Raw genomic sequence first — 16822 nt, 5'->3', positions numbered from 1 at the left:
CAGACACTGCACATTTCCACAGTTAAAAGAGGAGCTCATTCAACATCTCAAGCTGGTTACACACGAATATGAGCTATCATTCAGCCCATCGAAACTACTGAACAGGAAGAGTCGCAGCACATTCATTACTCCTGCCTGTTACATAGGAAGAGGAGGGGTCTAGTCAGCACATCGAACTGTTAAACAGGAACAGGTGGAGCCCAAACAGTCTCTCGAAACTGTTCCATGGGACCAGGAAGAGGCCATTCAGCCTCACAAAGGCTTATACAGGAACAGGAGGATGTCACTGATGCTCCAACATGACAAATCACAGGAGCAGATCATGATGTTCATCGTGACTCCATTGACAAGTTAGGTGAGTGGGCAGATGCATGGCAGATGCAGTTTAATGTGGATAAATGTATGGTTATCCACTTTGGTGGCAAGAACAGGAAGGCAGATTACTACCTCAATTGAATCAATTTAGGTAAAGGGGCAGTACAGAGAGATCTGGGTGTTCTTGTACACCAGTCAATGAGGGTAAACATGCAGGTACAGCAGGTAGTGAAGAAGGCTAATTTCATGCTGGCCTTCATAATAAAAGGAATTGAGTATAGAAGCAGTGAGGTGCTTCTGCAGCTGTACGGGGCTCTGGTGAGACCAACCTGGAGTACTGTGTGCAGATCTGGTCTCCAAATTTGAGGAAAGACATTCTGGCTATTGAGGGAGTGCAGCGTAGGTTCACGAGGTCAATTCCTGGAATGGCGGGATTACCTTACACTGAAAGACTGAAGCGACTGGACTTGTATACCCTTGAGTTTAGAAGACTGAGAGGGGATCTGATTGAGACATATAAGATTAAGAAAGGATTGGACACTCTGACAGCAGCAAACATGTTTCCGCTGATGGGTGAGTGCCGAACCAGAGGACAGGGGTAGACCAATTCGGACAGAGATGAGGAGAACCTTCTTCACCCAGAGAGTGGTGGCTGTGTGGAATGCTCTGCCCCAGAGGGCAGTGGAGGTCCAGTCTCTGGAATCATTTAAGAAAGAGTTTGATAGAGCTCTCAAAGATAGCGGAATCAAGTGTTATGGAGATAAGGCAGGAAGAGGATACTGATTAGGAATGATCAGCCATGATCATATTGAATGGCGGTGCAGGCTCGAGGGGCAGAATGGCCTACTCCTGCACCTATTGTCTATTGCCTATTGTCTGTGGAACATGTGCTACTTTACAGTGGTTTGCTGGCAGTGAGGAGGGAAGTGAGATGTTTTCTGTCAAGTCTCAAGGAAACTTCCATCTCCGAAAAGGCAGACCCATGTTCTCCGTGGGGGTCAGAAGGTGGTGGGAATATTTAACTGTTTTAGATTGAAGCTATTGTGGCTAATGTTGGGATTGTGAATAACATGACGTTCAGTGCAGGATCACACACCAATATTTGGAGTTTTTATTCAAAGTATGGATTTCCTGCTCTCTCATTGATATGGGGAGTAGGGTAGGCTGTGGGAATGTTCTCAGAGGAACTAAAAGTATCTGGAATTTCATAAACTTAGTAAAAAAAGAAGCCGTGGGATTTATCACCGGATAAGTATCTGTTTAGAACATCATGTGTGATTGTCCATCCCCCTGAAGGTCCAATTCAATCCCATTTTATTCTCTCACAGTATGACAGCTTAATCTTCACTCACTCCTCATGGTACCATCATCCCAGGGATTAGTTGGTGGAACACCTTTGCACTCTCTCTGTGGTAACGAGATCATTCCTTATAAAGGAGAGAAAATCTGTGGACAATACCCTAAATACTGCCTCAACAACACTCTCAGGGATGATCGCAATAATTACTTTCCCTCACTTCGTCGTCTCTATTTCTTTCTTGTGGCGTAATAAGCATAATTCTCTATATATTGCTACTGAAGAGAAATGTACAACTTCCTTACATCTGTATGCCAGTATCAATAAAACCAGCACCCGAAGTGCCGATTGAGATGGACATCACTCTCGGGGACAGACGCAATGAGATGGAATACACCTAAAATAAGGAATAGTGACCTGATGGAAATGAGCAGTAGGAATATGGGAAACAGGAAGCAGAAGGGAGTTATCTTTACTTTTGTTTTTTTTCACGATGTATATGAGGCCCTGGTCAGACCAGCATCTTATGCCTATCTTGAACTGAATGGCTGGTTCAGCTGTTTTACTGGACAGTAAAGAATAAACCACATTGCTGTGGGTTTGCAGTTACATGGAGACCTGACCAAGGAAGGATAACCCATTGCCTTCTCTAAAGGACATGACACAAGCAGATGGGCTTCTGTTTATTACAAATAATGACAGTTTCTTTTAAATTCACCAACTTGCTTCATGAGACATCAACAGATTATTATTCCGTGCCTCTACATGAAGAGTCAATGACTTAAGCATCACGCACTATCTTCCTGTCTGACAAATTCTGTGGAGAGAACAAGTTAAACATCTCAAGTATAATTATCTTGTCATGGACATGTGGTTAGAAGGGACTTGAAACAGATGAATCCAGATTTCATAGTGGCACAAATAATGAAATTTATTCAGAAGTTGCACTGAGGCTGGCGATTAGACCGGGACATCATAACGGTGGTACTGGGCAGGATTGGTGAGTGGGGAGGATATGGAAATGTCGATCTATGCAGGGCTAGAAGGATTATGGAGTTTGAGAACAGTCTGATTCCTTCTCGCATATCAGTGAGCTATTTATAAATAGTAATTTGCTTTATAGAATTTATCAGGAAATGAATTTTTGATTGGAAGTGAAGAGACTGATTTCCCCTTTTCCAAAATTTACCTAACATGAGCAGAAACGCAGTTCAGCCCGGTTTAATAGACAAAGAGAATGACTTACTAGGAACACTAACTATAGCGAGGATGGGATAGTAACCACCTTGAGGAATCCAAAGGATATCTTCGAACCGTGATGCTAATGATATCGAAGGCTGAGAAAGGTAGTAAAGGCCTTCGGATAAACTCCTGTTCATTGTTGGAACGTTCCAGTCAAATGTTCTCAGATTCTGATCTCTCCTTCCCCTCTCTCTGGAGGGGCTGATTCCTGTAATTGCTGTCGGTGATGCTCCTGGTCATACTATGGGATATCACATCGAACCCAGTCCTTATGCGAAGAACACATTTAGGATCCAATACGACCGACATTAATCACAGTCACTGAACAAATAGCTCCATTTAACTCCTTTCAATTCAATACAGTTATTATTAAATTTCAAAATAATGTGTAAAAGTTACATATTCGGAGTGGGACATGTGAGAGTGGCTGAGGGAAGGAATGTTGTTGATTTTCGATTGATTGTTAGTTATCATTCAATCTGCATTGGATATGGGAGTAATGACATAGGATTGTCAGAACATAAGTGGGTTTCTCTGTTTATAATTGGAAACATACAGTCTGCAATTAGTCATCGTTCATTACAATATAAATAAAATATTGAGACAACTTTTATAGTCGATAATCTGACAGGAAAATGTGCCTAAGACAACATGGGGTTATAATAGACAAACGGCATGGATGCGTTAACAGAGAATTGTCCCTGACAAATGCAATTCAGAGTGCTACTCCAAAGTCAGAGAGGGCAGGTAAGGGTCATGCTGTTGATTTATTAATGCCAATCAACTGTGATGAAGTGCCACTTACTGGACTTCAATTACAATGTGATTATGGCATTGGGGAGGAGATGGAAAACATTCAGAATTGGGGGATATGGCAGCTGAGACGAGAGTGAGGGAACATTATATTGCCCATTCATCAGTATTAGAACGATTCTCTTTATAAATCATTTGAAAATCAGAAGCAAGTATAAATCTACAGTGAGGACTGAGGAGAGCAAATATTACTAAAGACCATACGAGCAGAAGACATGGAAGTAGAAACTTGACCATTCAGTCCATCTAGTCTGCTCAAACATCAATTAAAGCTGATAAATTTCTCAAACCCATTCTTCCCATTTCCCTTGATCCTCTTTACAACCGAGAACCTATCCTATGCAGGCTTAAACATACTCAATGACCTGGCCTCCACAGCCTTCTGTGGCAGTGAATTCCATAGACTCACAATGCTCTGGCTGAAGAAGTTACTCATTATCTCTGTTGTAAAAGGTCTTCGCTATTATCTATGGCTGTGCTTCTGATCCTAGTCTTTCCTACGAATGGACACATTTTCCAAAAATCCACTCTTTCCAGGTCATTCAGTATTCTGTAAGTTTGAATTAGATCCCCCCCCCCCCCCCCCCCATCCTTCTAAACCCCATCGGATATCGACCCAAGCCCTCACACGTTCCTCATATGTTAAGCTTTTCATTCCTGGGACCATTCCAGTGAACCTCCTCTGAACACGCTCCAGGGCCAGTACATATCTGCTGAGATATAGGACCCAAAATTGCACACAATAATCTAAATGTGGCCTGACCGGAGCTTTTTAGTGCTTTGTAAATACATCTCCACTTTTAACTTCAATTTCCCTTGAAATAAGTCACTTCATTGTATTTGCCTTCCTAACTCCTGACTCAACTTGCAAGTTTACCTTGAGAGACGCCTGGACTAGGATTCCCAAGTCTCTTTGCATTTCAGACTTCTGAATTTTCTCCCCATTTAGAAAATAGTCCATACTAATGACCTCATACTAGTCCATATTTTACTCCATCTGCCACTGCTTTGCCCATCTCCTAACCTGTCCAAATCCTTCCGCAGCTTCTCTGCCTCCTGCTACCTGTCCCTCTACATATCTTTGTAGTGTCTGCAAACTTAGCCAGAATTCCCTCCGTTCCAACATCTAGATCATTAATGTACAACGTGAAAAGTTGTCCTAACACTGAGTCTTGCAGAACACATTTTTGCACTGGCTGCCATCCTGAGAAGGACCATTTTATCCCCGCTACCTGCTTTTGGCCAAACAGCCAAACTTCAATCCACTTTGCCTCTGTCACAATAGGCCCTCATCTTAATCAATAGTCTTCTGTGTGGCACTCGTCAAAAACCTTCTTGAGGTCCGGGTAATAACATCCATTGGCGCTCCTGGGTCTAAGCTGGTCGTTACTTTCTCAAAAAGTTCAAGCAGATGTGTCAGGCATGACCTCCTCTTGATGATACCATGCTGACTTTACCCTATATTACTATACATCTCCAAATATTCAGAAATCTTATCCTTCCCGATCGTTTCCAGGATCTTACCCATGATTGAAGTTAGGCTATTTGGTGTGTAATTTTCTGTCTTCTGCCTTATTCCCTCTGTAAACAGTGATTTTGCATTAGCGCTATTCCAGTCCTCTGGGACATTCCCTGATTCTTATGATTCCTGAAAGATCACTACTAATGCCTCCACTACATCTGAGCTTTCTCTGTTTGAACACTGTGGTGTAGTCCTTGCGGTCCAGGTGATTTATGCATCTTCAGCCCATTTAGCTTTTCTACCCTGTTTGCCTTGGCGATGGGTGACATACTGAGCTTTGCCCCGTCACATTCTTTAACTGTTGGGAAATTATTCGTGTCCTCGGCCATTTCTTTATTGCTCACTACTGTCTGTCCTGTGCCATTTTCCAGCAGCACAATGTCCACTTTTGTCTCGACTTTGCCCTTTTTATAGCTAAAGAAAATCTTAAAACTTCCCTTGATTTAACTGGCAAGCTTACCCTCATATTTAATCTCATCCCTCCATTCTTATTATTTTGTTGTCCTCTGTTGGTCTTTGTGAGCTTCCAAATCGTCTGGTTTTCCTCTGTCCTTCGTCATATTATACGCTTGCGCTTTTGCTTTTATTCTGTCCCTGACTTCCGACACAAACACCTGTTGAAGGACCCGCACTCTGAAAGCTCGTGTGCTTCCAATTAAACCTGTTGGACTATAACGTGGTGTTGTCTGATTTCTAACCTAAGCAGCCATGGTTGCTTCATCCTCCCCAGTACTAGCCTGTTTTTTTTTTCTCGGGAAGAATCTCTGTTGTGTCTCCTGAGTTACTCGCAGATACTTCTGCCATTGCTGTTCTACTGTTTTTTCATGCTAGACCCCATCGCAGTCAATTCTACCCAGCTCCTCCCTCATGCCTCTGTAGTTGACTTTATACAGCTGAAATACCATTACCTCTCATTCTATCTTCTCCCTCTTAAATTGCAGAATAAATTCAATCATATTATGATTACTGCTTCCTTCGTGTTCCTTAGTTAAAGTTCTCTTACACAGTCTGCCTCATTGCACAACACTAATCCCAGTATTGCCTGTTCCTGAGTGGGCTCCAGCACAAGCAGCTCAAAAAAAAAACTCTATCGAAGATATTGCACAAATTATTTTTCCTGCGAACCACTAACAAATTGATTTTCCCAGTCCCCACCCCCACCCCCGCCCCGTGTATTGAAATCTCCCATGACTACTGTACTTTGCCTTTTCTATGCATCGTTTCTATCTCCTGGTGTATATCGTGCCGCAGCTCCTGACTACTTTTTGGAATCCTGAACATAACGCCATCTAGAACATAGAATATAGAACAGTAAAGCACAGAACAGGCCATTCAACCCAAGATGTTGTGCTGACCATTGATCCTCATGTTTGCACCCTCAAATTTCTGTGACCATATGCATGTCCAGCAGTCTCTTAAATGTCCCCAAGGACCTTGCTTTCACAACTACAGCTGGCAACGTATTCCATGCTCTCGCAACTCTCTGTGGAAAGAAACCGCCTCTGACATCCTCTCTGTACTTTCCTCCAACCAGCTTAAAATTATGACCCCTCGTGTTAGCCATTTCTGTCCTGGGAAATAGTCTCTGGCTATCGACTCTATCTATGCCTCTCATTATCTTGTATACCTCAATTAGGTCCCCTCTCCTCATCCTTTTCTCCAATGAAAAACGTCCGAGCTCAGTCAACCTCTCTTCAAAAGATAATCCCTCCAGTTAAGGCAGAATCTTGGTAAGTCTCCTCCAAAGCATCCACATCTTTCCTACAATACTGCGACCAGAAATGGACGCAGTATTCCAAGTGCGGTCTAATCAAAGTTTTATAGAGCTGCAACAAGATCTCATGACTCTTAAACTCAATCCCCTGTTAATGAATGCCAAAACACCATATGCTTTCTTAACAACCCTATCCACTTGGGTGGCCATTTTAAGGGATTTATGTATCTGCACACCAAGATCCCTCTGTTCCTCCACACTGCCAAGAATCCAATCCTTTGACCTGTATTCAGCTTTCAAATTCAACCTTCCAAAATGCATCACCTTACATTTATCCAGGTTGAGCTCCATCTGCCACCTCTCAGCCCATCTCTGCATCCTGTCAATGTCCCGCTGCAGCAGCCTAAAACAGCCCTCTATACTGTCAATGTCACCTCCAACCTTTGTGTCGTCTGCAATCTTGCAGACCCATCCAAGTCATTAATAAAAATTACAAACAGTAGAGGCCCAAGGACAGAGCCCTGTTGGAACACCACTCACCACTGACTTCCAGGCAGAATATTTTCTTTCGACTACCACTCGCTGTCTTCTGTTGGCCAGCCAAATCTGCATCCAGACAGCTAATTTCCCCTGTATCCCATTCCTCCTGACCTTCTTAATGAGCCTACCATGGGGAAAATTATCAAATGCCTTGCTGAAGTCGATATACACCACATCCACAACTCGACACTCATCAACTTTTCTAGTCACATCCTCAAAGAACTCGATAAGATTCGTGAGGCATGACCTGCCCCTCACAAAGCCGTATTGACTGCATTTAATCAAGCCATGCTCTTCCAGATGGTCAAAAATCCTATCCCTCAGAATCCTTTCTACCACCTTGCAGATGACAGACGTGAGACTTACTGGTCTGTAATTGCTGGGGATTCCCTATTTCCTTTCTTGAAGAGAGGAATTACATTTGCCTCTCTCCAGTCCTTCAGTACGACTCCAGTGGAGAGCGAGGATGAAAAGATCTTCACCAGTGGCGAAGCAATTCCATTTCTCGTTTCCCAAAGCAGTCGAGGACAAATCTAGTCCGGGCCTGGCGACTTGTCAATCATAATGTTTGACACAATTTTCAGCACATCAGCTTCCTCTATCTCTATCCATTACAGCATGCACACCTGCTCTTCAAAGGTTTCATTAACCATTTATGTTTCGTTTTCTAACCTTTGGGGATACTTAATTCTACCCACACCGATTTTGTGCCAGCTGACCCTACTTTATGTCGTACAATCAGAGAGATGTACAGAATGGAAACAGATCCTTCGGTCCAACTCGTCTGTGCCAATCAGATTACCCAACCTAATCTAGTCCCATTTGCCAGAACTTGGCCTATATCCTTTGTACCCCTCCTATTTACATACCCACCCAGAAGACTTTTAAATGTTGGAATGGGACCAGTGTCCACCACTTCCTCCCACAGTTGTTTCCATACACACACACCACTCTGTGCATGAAAAAAACTTCCTCTTCTGGTAACTTTTAAATCTTTCCCTTCTCAACCTAAACCTATGCCCTCTCGTTCTCCCCCAGCCCAGGGAAAATAATTTGTCTATTTATCCCATGCATGCCCCTTGTGATTTTCTAAACCGGTATAAGGTCACCCCTCAGCCTCTGAAGCTCCAGGGCAAACAACCCCAGCCTATTTAACTTCTGCATGTAGGTCAAATAGTCCAATCCTTGTAAATCTTTTCTGAATACTTTCAAGTTTCACAACATTCTTCCAATAGCAAGGATACCAGAATTCTTAGATTCATTTATTTTCATTCTTACTCCTCCCACTCAACCTATCTTTTTGATAGGATGCATACCCTTGAATATTGTCAATCCTGATCACCTTGCAGCAGGTCTCTACCAATTTCAATCTGCGCCACAAGGTCATTTACCTTATTTCTTACACAGCACGCATTCAGATATAACACTCCTAGTCCTGAATTAACTGTCTCTCCTCTCAGTTTCATTTGTCTCTCCATGGGGTTGAAGTTCGATTGTTTACACTTGCAAGACGTTGTGTCGTATTTGTGGCGGTGCTGGAGATTTTAATAAACTCTCATGCGGTCTTAACTCTTACCTCCTCTTTGAATTCAATTTTTATAATTTCCCTGAAGAGGGTGTGGGGGTATAGTGGTGATCTTTCAGGAATCACTAGAGTAAGGAACGATCCCAGAGCAATGAAAATCCACTAACGTGAGACCCCATTGAAAAAAGGGAGTGAGGAAAAAGACAAAAATAAATCCACAATTAATAGCTTAACTGTGGTCGTGGGTAAGATCCTGAAATCCATTGTTTAGATTACATTACTTACAGTGTGGAAAGAGGTCCTTTGGCCCAACAAGTCCACATCGACCCACCGAAGCCCAACCCACCCAGACCCATTCCCCTACACCTAACACTACGGGCAAGTTAGCACGGCCAATTCACCTACCTGCACATATTTGGACTGTGGGAGGAAACCGGAGCACCCGGACGGAACCCACGCAGACACGGTGAGAATGTGCAAACTCCACACAGTCAGTCGCTTGAGGTAGGAATTGAACCCGGGTCTTTGGTGCTGTGAGGCAGCAGTGCGAACCCCTGTTCCACCGTGCCGCCCATTGTGAAGGATGAGGTTTCTGAACACTTGGAAGTGTTTGGTAAAATAGGGCAAAATCACTTTGGTTTCATCAAGGGAAGGTTATGCTTGACAAGTCTGTTGGAATTATTTGAAGAGGAAATTAGCAGGCTTGATCAAGTACTGCCAATGGATGTTATCCACCTGGACTTCAAGAAGGCCTTTGACAAGGTATCACACAGGAGATGACTGAGTATGATAAGGTTCCGTGGTGTTAGAGGTAAGGTAGTGGCATGAATGGAAGCTGGTCTGTCTGGCAGAAAGCAGAGAGTGGGGATAAAATAGTCCTTCTCAGGATGGTAGTAGGTGACAAGTGGTGTTCTAACAAGCTCAGTGTTGGAATCGTAACTTTTTACTTGTTACATTAACAATCTAGATGATGGAACTGAGTGTATTCTGGCTAAGTTTGCAGACGATACATAGATAGGCAGATGGACTGAACGCATTGAGGAGGTGGAGAGACTGAAGAAGGAGATTGGCAGATGCATTCCAACGTTGGAAAGTGTGTGGTCATTCAATTTGGCATGAAGAATAGAGACATGGTCGACTTTTTAAATGGGAAGAAAATTCAGAAATCTGAAGTGCAAATGGACTTGGGAGTTTTAGTGCAGGGTTCTCTCAAGGTAAGCTTGCAGGTTGAAGCAGTAGTCAGGAGAGAAATTGCATTTATTATTGATGGCATTTATTACGTGAGGAATTGAATATAAAACAGGTTGTTTACGTGTCTGGTCAGACCACATTTGGAGTATTGTGCGAAACTTTGAGCCCCATATCTCAGGAAGGATGCAGTGGCCCTGGAGCTTGTGCAGAATATTTTCACGAGAATGGTCATAGGAATGAAAAGTTTATCATAGGAGGAATGTTTGTGGAATCTGCGTCTATCCTCGGTAAAGTTTAAAAGGATGAGAGGGAAACTAATGGAAGCACAGAATACTGAATTACCTGAGCAGAGTTGATGTTGGTAAGATGTTTCCATTGGACGAGAGCTCGAGGGCACAGACTTAGATGAAAGGGAACACCTTTTAGAACAGTGATAAGGAGAAATGTCTTTAACCAGCGAATGGCGAATCTTTGAAATGTATTGCCACAGATGGCAGTGGGGACCAGGTCATTAAGTATATTTGAGATGGAGATAGATAGGTTCTTGATTATCCAGGGTTGAAGAATTACGAGAAGAAAGCTGGAGAATGGATTTGAGATATCTATCAGTGATGATTGAATGATGGGCAGACTCGATGTGCTAACTGGCCATTTTTGCTCCTGTGTCTTATAGACTTATATTCTAAACCTGAAGGAGTCACCTTGCATCTCTGAGAAGATGGATTCATGTTCTTCATGAATGTCAGAAGCTGGTGGGACTGTTTTAGAATGAACGTATTGTGGCTGCTGTCGGGGTGGTGGATAATATGTTATTCAGTGCAGGATCACACTCCAATTGCATTGTATTAATGTGGTGAGAGTTTATTCAAAACCTGGACCTCTCTGTCTCTCTCAATCACCGTGGAGAGTGGAGGTTGAGTTAGGTGGGCGTAACGTCCTCAGAGGCACTTAAACTATCTAGAATAATTCATCCTGAGTGAAACAGCAGACATGGAATTTATAACCTTCTCATTATCTGTTTCAATATTATTAGTGCTTGCCCATCCCACTCAGTGTTCAAAGCAATCATCTCTTATTCTCTGAAAGCACTACAGATCAAACTTTACTCACTCGTCATGATGCCATTATCCCAAGGATTAATCTGGTGGAATCGCTGTTAACTCTCTCTGTGGTAAGGAGATCACTCCTTGTAAAGGAGAGAAAAATCTGTCCACAATATCCGAAATACTGCCTCAACAACACTTTCAAGTTTGATCGTAATTGTTCATTTCCCTCACTTAGCTGGCTCTGTTTCCTTCATGTGACAAAGGAAACCATTCATTTACAATGCATTCCCACTGATGTGAAATGCAAAACATCCTTACATCTGTAGGTCAGCATCAATAAAGCCAGCTCCAGAGGTGCCTTTCGAGATGGGCATCATTCTCGGGAAGAGACTCAATCACAAAGAATACGTCTAAAACAGTGAATGAAAATCAGATGTCGGATTATGGGAAATAGGCAAAGGAAGGGAGCTGCCTTCACTTTTGTTTTTCCCACACGCGATGTGTGCAGCCCTGGTCAGGCATATTATACAAACCTTGAACTGAGTGGCTGGTTCAGCTGTTCCACAGGACAGTAAAGAGTAAAACAATCTGCTGTAAATTTGCAGTTAAACAGAGACCTGACCAAGGAAGTATGAAAGCACTGTTTTCTCTACTGGGCATCAGGCAAGCCGGATCAACAGATTATTATTCTGAGAATCTAGATTACGAGCCAATGACGTGACCACCATGCACTATCTTCCCATCTTTCAGATTCTGTACCGAGAAAAAGTTAAACATCTCAAGTTCAATTATTTTGCAACGCACACGTGGTAAGAAGGGACTTGAAACATGTATCCAGAATTAACAAAGGCGCAAACAATTGTTTATTCAGTAGTTACACTGAGGCTGAGGAGAAGACTGGGACGTCTTAATGTTTGTTCTGGACAGGATTGGCATGTGGGGAGGATATGGAGATGTAAAATTTGCAGGAGAAAATGAATTAAGAAGGTTGAGAACAGTGTGTTTCATCCTCGCAAATTGGGGAGGTATTTGTAAATAATAATTTGCTAGTTATTATTTCCAAGGAATGGAATCTTTGATTGGAACTGAAAAAGTTGACTTGCACCTTTCCAAAATTTACATATCATCAGCATCAATGCAGTTCAATCGACAGACTGAGTGACTTACCAGGAACACCAACTAAATCAAGAATAAGATAGTAACCAGCTTGAATAACCAGCAGTACATCTTCAATCCGATATGCTCATGATACCCAAGGGAAAGCCAGTAAAGACCATCGGATAAACTCCTGTACAATGTTGGACCATTGCAGTCTAAAGTTCTCACAGACTGATCTCTCCTCCACCTCTCTCTGGAGCTGCTAATCCCTGTTATTGGTGTAGATTATGCTCCCACTCATACTATGGGATAGACACTGAAAGCATTCCCTTATTGATAGAAGAGAGAAACTCTCTCGGGACGCTTAGAATCCATGGAGACTGACATAATCACAATCGCAGAACCAATAGCTACAGTTAAACGATTAGCCTTCAATGCTGTTTTATTGAAGTTCAGAATAACTTTGAACGTGTGTGCATTTTGGATGTGATATGTGAGTGTGACTGAAGGAAGGAATGTTGAAGATAGCAGATTGATTGTGTGTAATCATTCAGTCTGCCTTGGATATGGAAGCAATGCCAGAGGTTTAACATAACATAAGCATGCTTCTCTGCTCAGAAATAGATAAATAAATCCTGTAACTACAGATCAGTCATTGCAATATCTGTAAAATATTGAGAGAACATCTTTCGTCCATGATCTGTTGGCAAAATGTGCTTGAGGAAACGTAGGTTCTAACAAACAAATGGCATGGATATATTAGCAGATAATTGTACGTGACAAACACAATTCAGATTGTTATTCCAAAATCAAAGAGGGAAGGTGTGGGTCATGTTGTTGATGGCATCCATGTTAACGAACTGTGATGAAGTGTCATTTAATGGACTTCAATTATATTGTGATTATGACATTGAGAAAGACAGAAGATGGAGAGGACTGGGTGACATGGTTGTTTAGACTGGGTGGAGGGACAGTGATGTTCTCCAGTCACCAGTATTGGAACGTTACTCTTCATAACTCATATGAAGAACAGGTTCCAGGATAAATTTACAACGAGGAAATAGCAGAGATAATATTAATGAAATGCATTCATGCAATATAAAATACAGAAATAACATGATTTTCTGCACATACCAATATATGCAAAGTACAAAGAGCTAAGGTTGATAAAATGCACTCCTGATACTGTTCTACATAAATTGAAACGTGGATTATAAAACTAGGTAAGTGGTGTGCAAACTTTAACTATCGTTATTTGACCCACAGTTGAGATGCTGATTTCCCCTCTGTCAGGGATCCCCCTCACTGTGATTCTCTGGCCCAGTCTCTCACGCAGTTTGGGGGAGGGGGTATCATCATTTCCTGCTGCTCTTGGCACAGTCTATTTAAAAACTCTGCTTTCTGCATGGAACCGATCTATTGGCCTAATGGGTTCTGTTTTGCTGTCAGTAAATTCTGTGATACTATTTGAAATTAATACTTTGGGATGACAGCCAGTATCAGCATAGTGCTGACAGGGTATGGCGCCCAGACAAAGGGCTTACAGTGCAGAGGAATTTCTAAATAAAACTTCTAATTTCTATCTGTCCATATTTATATACCCTAATGCGGTCTCCTGATCTATCTAACTTCAACCTCATCTAACATCTCTCTCATTCAGTTAGTCACTCCTCTTTCTATCCTCCCTCAGTTTATCTCCCTCACTTTCTTTCTCTCTGTTTGTTTCTCTCACACACTCTCTCTATCTCTGTTTGTGCAGTTGGAGAGCTTGTGACACCTCGATGAGCTGAATGGCCTCCATCTGTGCTCCAATAATTCTGAGGTTCTCTGACCCACAATATATACTGGGCAGACATGCTGGTCCGGTGCCACGTACAGTGCACAGTCAGCCATTCTTACTTCCTGGTCTTTTCTGATAGGCAGCTGCCTTGAAATGTCTGTTCGAACGAAACGGATTGAATGCAATTCAAGCAGTCGAGAGGACGTACATGACTGTGTGTTTGAATCAGGATTTAATGAAGGACGAGATTACAGAATAACATAATTAATTAATGAAAAACAGGGCAACACAAGAAATGGCAGTTGAGTACAACATGTGGTTCCAAGTAGGTCTCATGGTATTATCAATGGATTATCAATCCAGAAAATCAGCTCCTGTTCTTTGAACCCAGTTTCGAATCCCGCCACTGAAGATGGTGGAAATTCAATTCAACCATTTTAAAATATCCCTAGAATTAAGAATCTACCTATGAGAAGGAAATCATTGCCGATTTTCAGAAAATCTGGATCACTAAAATCCTTCCATCCTCACCTGGTCTGGCTGACATGCAACTCCAGAACCACAGCAATGTCATTGACTCTCAAACGCTCCCTGAAATGGTCTAATGAGTCATCCAGTTGTACCAATCGTTACAAAGTTTCAAAGAACTGAAACCGGCTGGACCAACTGGCATCAAACTGTGCACTGGAAATGTCAACATTAGAAACATCACTGTAGAACCTCCAAAGTCTTCTTTACTATAATCTAAAGGGTCGTGCCAAAATTGGGACAACTTCCTTACAGACTAGTCAAGCAACAGCCTGACATAGTCATACTCACGGAATCATACCTTACAGAAATAACCCAGCCACCACCATCACCATCCCTGGATATGTTCTACCCCAAAGGCAGGACCGATCCAGCAGAGGGGGCAGCTCAGTGAGATACAGTCGGTAGGTAGTTGCTCTGGGAGTCCCCAAAATTGACTCCAGACCCAATGAACTCCCATGGCTTCAGATTAAACATGGACAAAGAAGTGTCTTACTGATTAACACGTAATGTCGTTCCTCATCTGAATCAGTGCTCCATCATGTTAAACAGCACTTGGAGAAAGCACTGACTGTGGAAAGGGCACAAGGTGTATTCTGGCTGGGAGATTTCAAAGTCGACCACCAAGAATGGTTCAGCAGCAGTACTACTGATCAGGCTGTTCGGGTCCTAAAGGACATATCTGCTAGATTGGGTCTGCAGCAGGTGGTGAGGGAAAGAACAAGAGGGAAAAAAATCATACATGACCTCATCCTTACCAATCTATCAACTGCAGATGTATCTGTCCATGACAGTATCGGTAAAAGTTTCACGGTCACATTCATAATAAACTCATTTGTGTTGTGTGGCACTATCACCATGCTGAATGGCACAGACTTCAAAGGGATCTAGCAACTCAAGACTGAGCGTCCATAAGACACTGTGGACCCTCAATAGCAGCAGAACTGTACTCAAGCACTAAATGTATTGTCATGGCCCATCATATCACCCAATCAACCATTACCATCAAGCCAGACGATCAACTCTGGTTCAATGGAGAGTGCAGGTGGGCATGCCAGGAGCAGAACCAGGAATTATACAAAGATAAAATGTTAATCTGCTGAAGCTTCCAAACAGACATACTTGCGTGGCAAATAACATAAACTGCAAGGGACAGACAGACCTGATCTACCTCACAACGAATGCATTTAAGCTCTGCATTCCTCCTAATCCAATCGTAGATGGTGTTGGACAGTTAAACAACTCACCGGAGTCGGAGTCTCCACAAATATCCCCATCCTCAATGGTGGAAGAGTCCAGCACATCAGTGCAAAAGATAGGTCTGAAGCTTTCGCAGAAATCTTCAGTCAGAAGTTTCGAGTGAATGGTCCATTTCGGCCCTCCTCTGCCATATCCCCACCATTACAGATAGCAATCTTCAGTCAATTCGATTGTCTGATATCAATAAACGATTTAAGGTACTGGATACTGCAAAGGCAAAAACCCTGATAACATGCCGGCAATAGTCCTAAAGACTTGTACTCCAGAACTTCCCGCTTCCCTAGACAAGCTGTTCCAGTACAGTTACAAACCGACAATGGGAAAAACTGCTCAAATATGTTCTGTACATAAAACACAGAACAAATTCAACCCGGCCAAATACCGCCTCATAAATGTACTCTCCATCATCAGTAAAGTGATGGAAGGGCTCATCAACAGTGTTATCAAACAGCACCTGCTCGGCAATAACCTGCTCAGCGCCGTTTAGGTTTTGCCATGTGACACTCAGCTCCTTACCTAATTACTGCCTTGGTTCAAACATAGAAGAAAGGAACTGAATTCCAGCCCTTGACATCAAGGCTGCATTCTTTCAAATGTGGCATCACGGAACCCCAGCAAAAAAGGGTATCGCGGGCAAGCAGTCCGTTATTGGAGTCATACCTGACAGATAGAAAATGGTCATTGCTGTTGGAGGTCAGTCATCTCAGTTCCAGAACATCTCTGCAGAAATTCTCCAAAGATCCTCAGTCAGCACCTTCCAATCCAACGATCACTTCCATCTAGAATGGCAAAGGCAGCAGGCTTTTGCGAACACCACCACCATCAAACTCCCCTCCAAACCAGTCAACATCCTGAGTTGGAAATATTTCACCATTCTTTCTCTGTTGCTGGGTTAAAACCCTATAATCGTCTCCCATAGCATTGTGGGTCAACGCAGAGCAGGTGGACTGC

General features: G+C 42.7%; 1 protein-coding gene across 2 annotated transcripts in view; it reads right to left on the bottom strand.

Moving 5' to 3' along the window:
• LOC148142076 (putative G protein-coupled receptor 139) overlaps positions 1-12534 on the bottom strand; it is a 77283-nt gene extending 64749 nt beyond the window's left edge. The window contains exons 1-3 of one of the 2 annotated variants that reach the window (XM_087977075.1): positions 12510-12534; positions 7023-7034; positions 2859-3029 (exon numbers count right to left, since the gene is read on the bottom strand). In XM_087977075.1, the coding sequence (XP_087833201.1) occupies positions 2859-3029; positions 7023-7032 (181 nt within the window). In that variant the 5' untranslated portion in view covers positions 7033-7034; positions 12510-12534. Of the gene's footprint in view, positions 1-2858; positions 3030-7022; positions 7035-12509 lie in introns of those variants that run through there. The other variant, XM_087977074.1, reaches the window with a different exon arrangement.
• Positions 12535-16822: the final 4288 nt, after the last annotated feature.

The sequence above is a fragment of the Chiloscyllium plagiosum genome, unplaced genomic scaffold, assembly GCF_037043375.1.
Source record: "Chiloscyllium plagiosum isolate Xiang-an unplaced genomic scaffold, Cpla_swu_hap1 HiC_scaffold_31, whole genome shotgun sequence".
Classification (NCBI taxonomy): domain Eukaryota; kingdom Metazoa; phylum Chordata; class Chondrichthyes; order Orectolobiformes; family Hemiscylliidae; genus Chiloscyllium; species Chiloscyllium plagiosum.
Note: the sequence above shows the minus strand (reverse complement) of the source record. Positions and strands in the feature narration are given on the sequence as shown.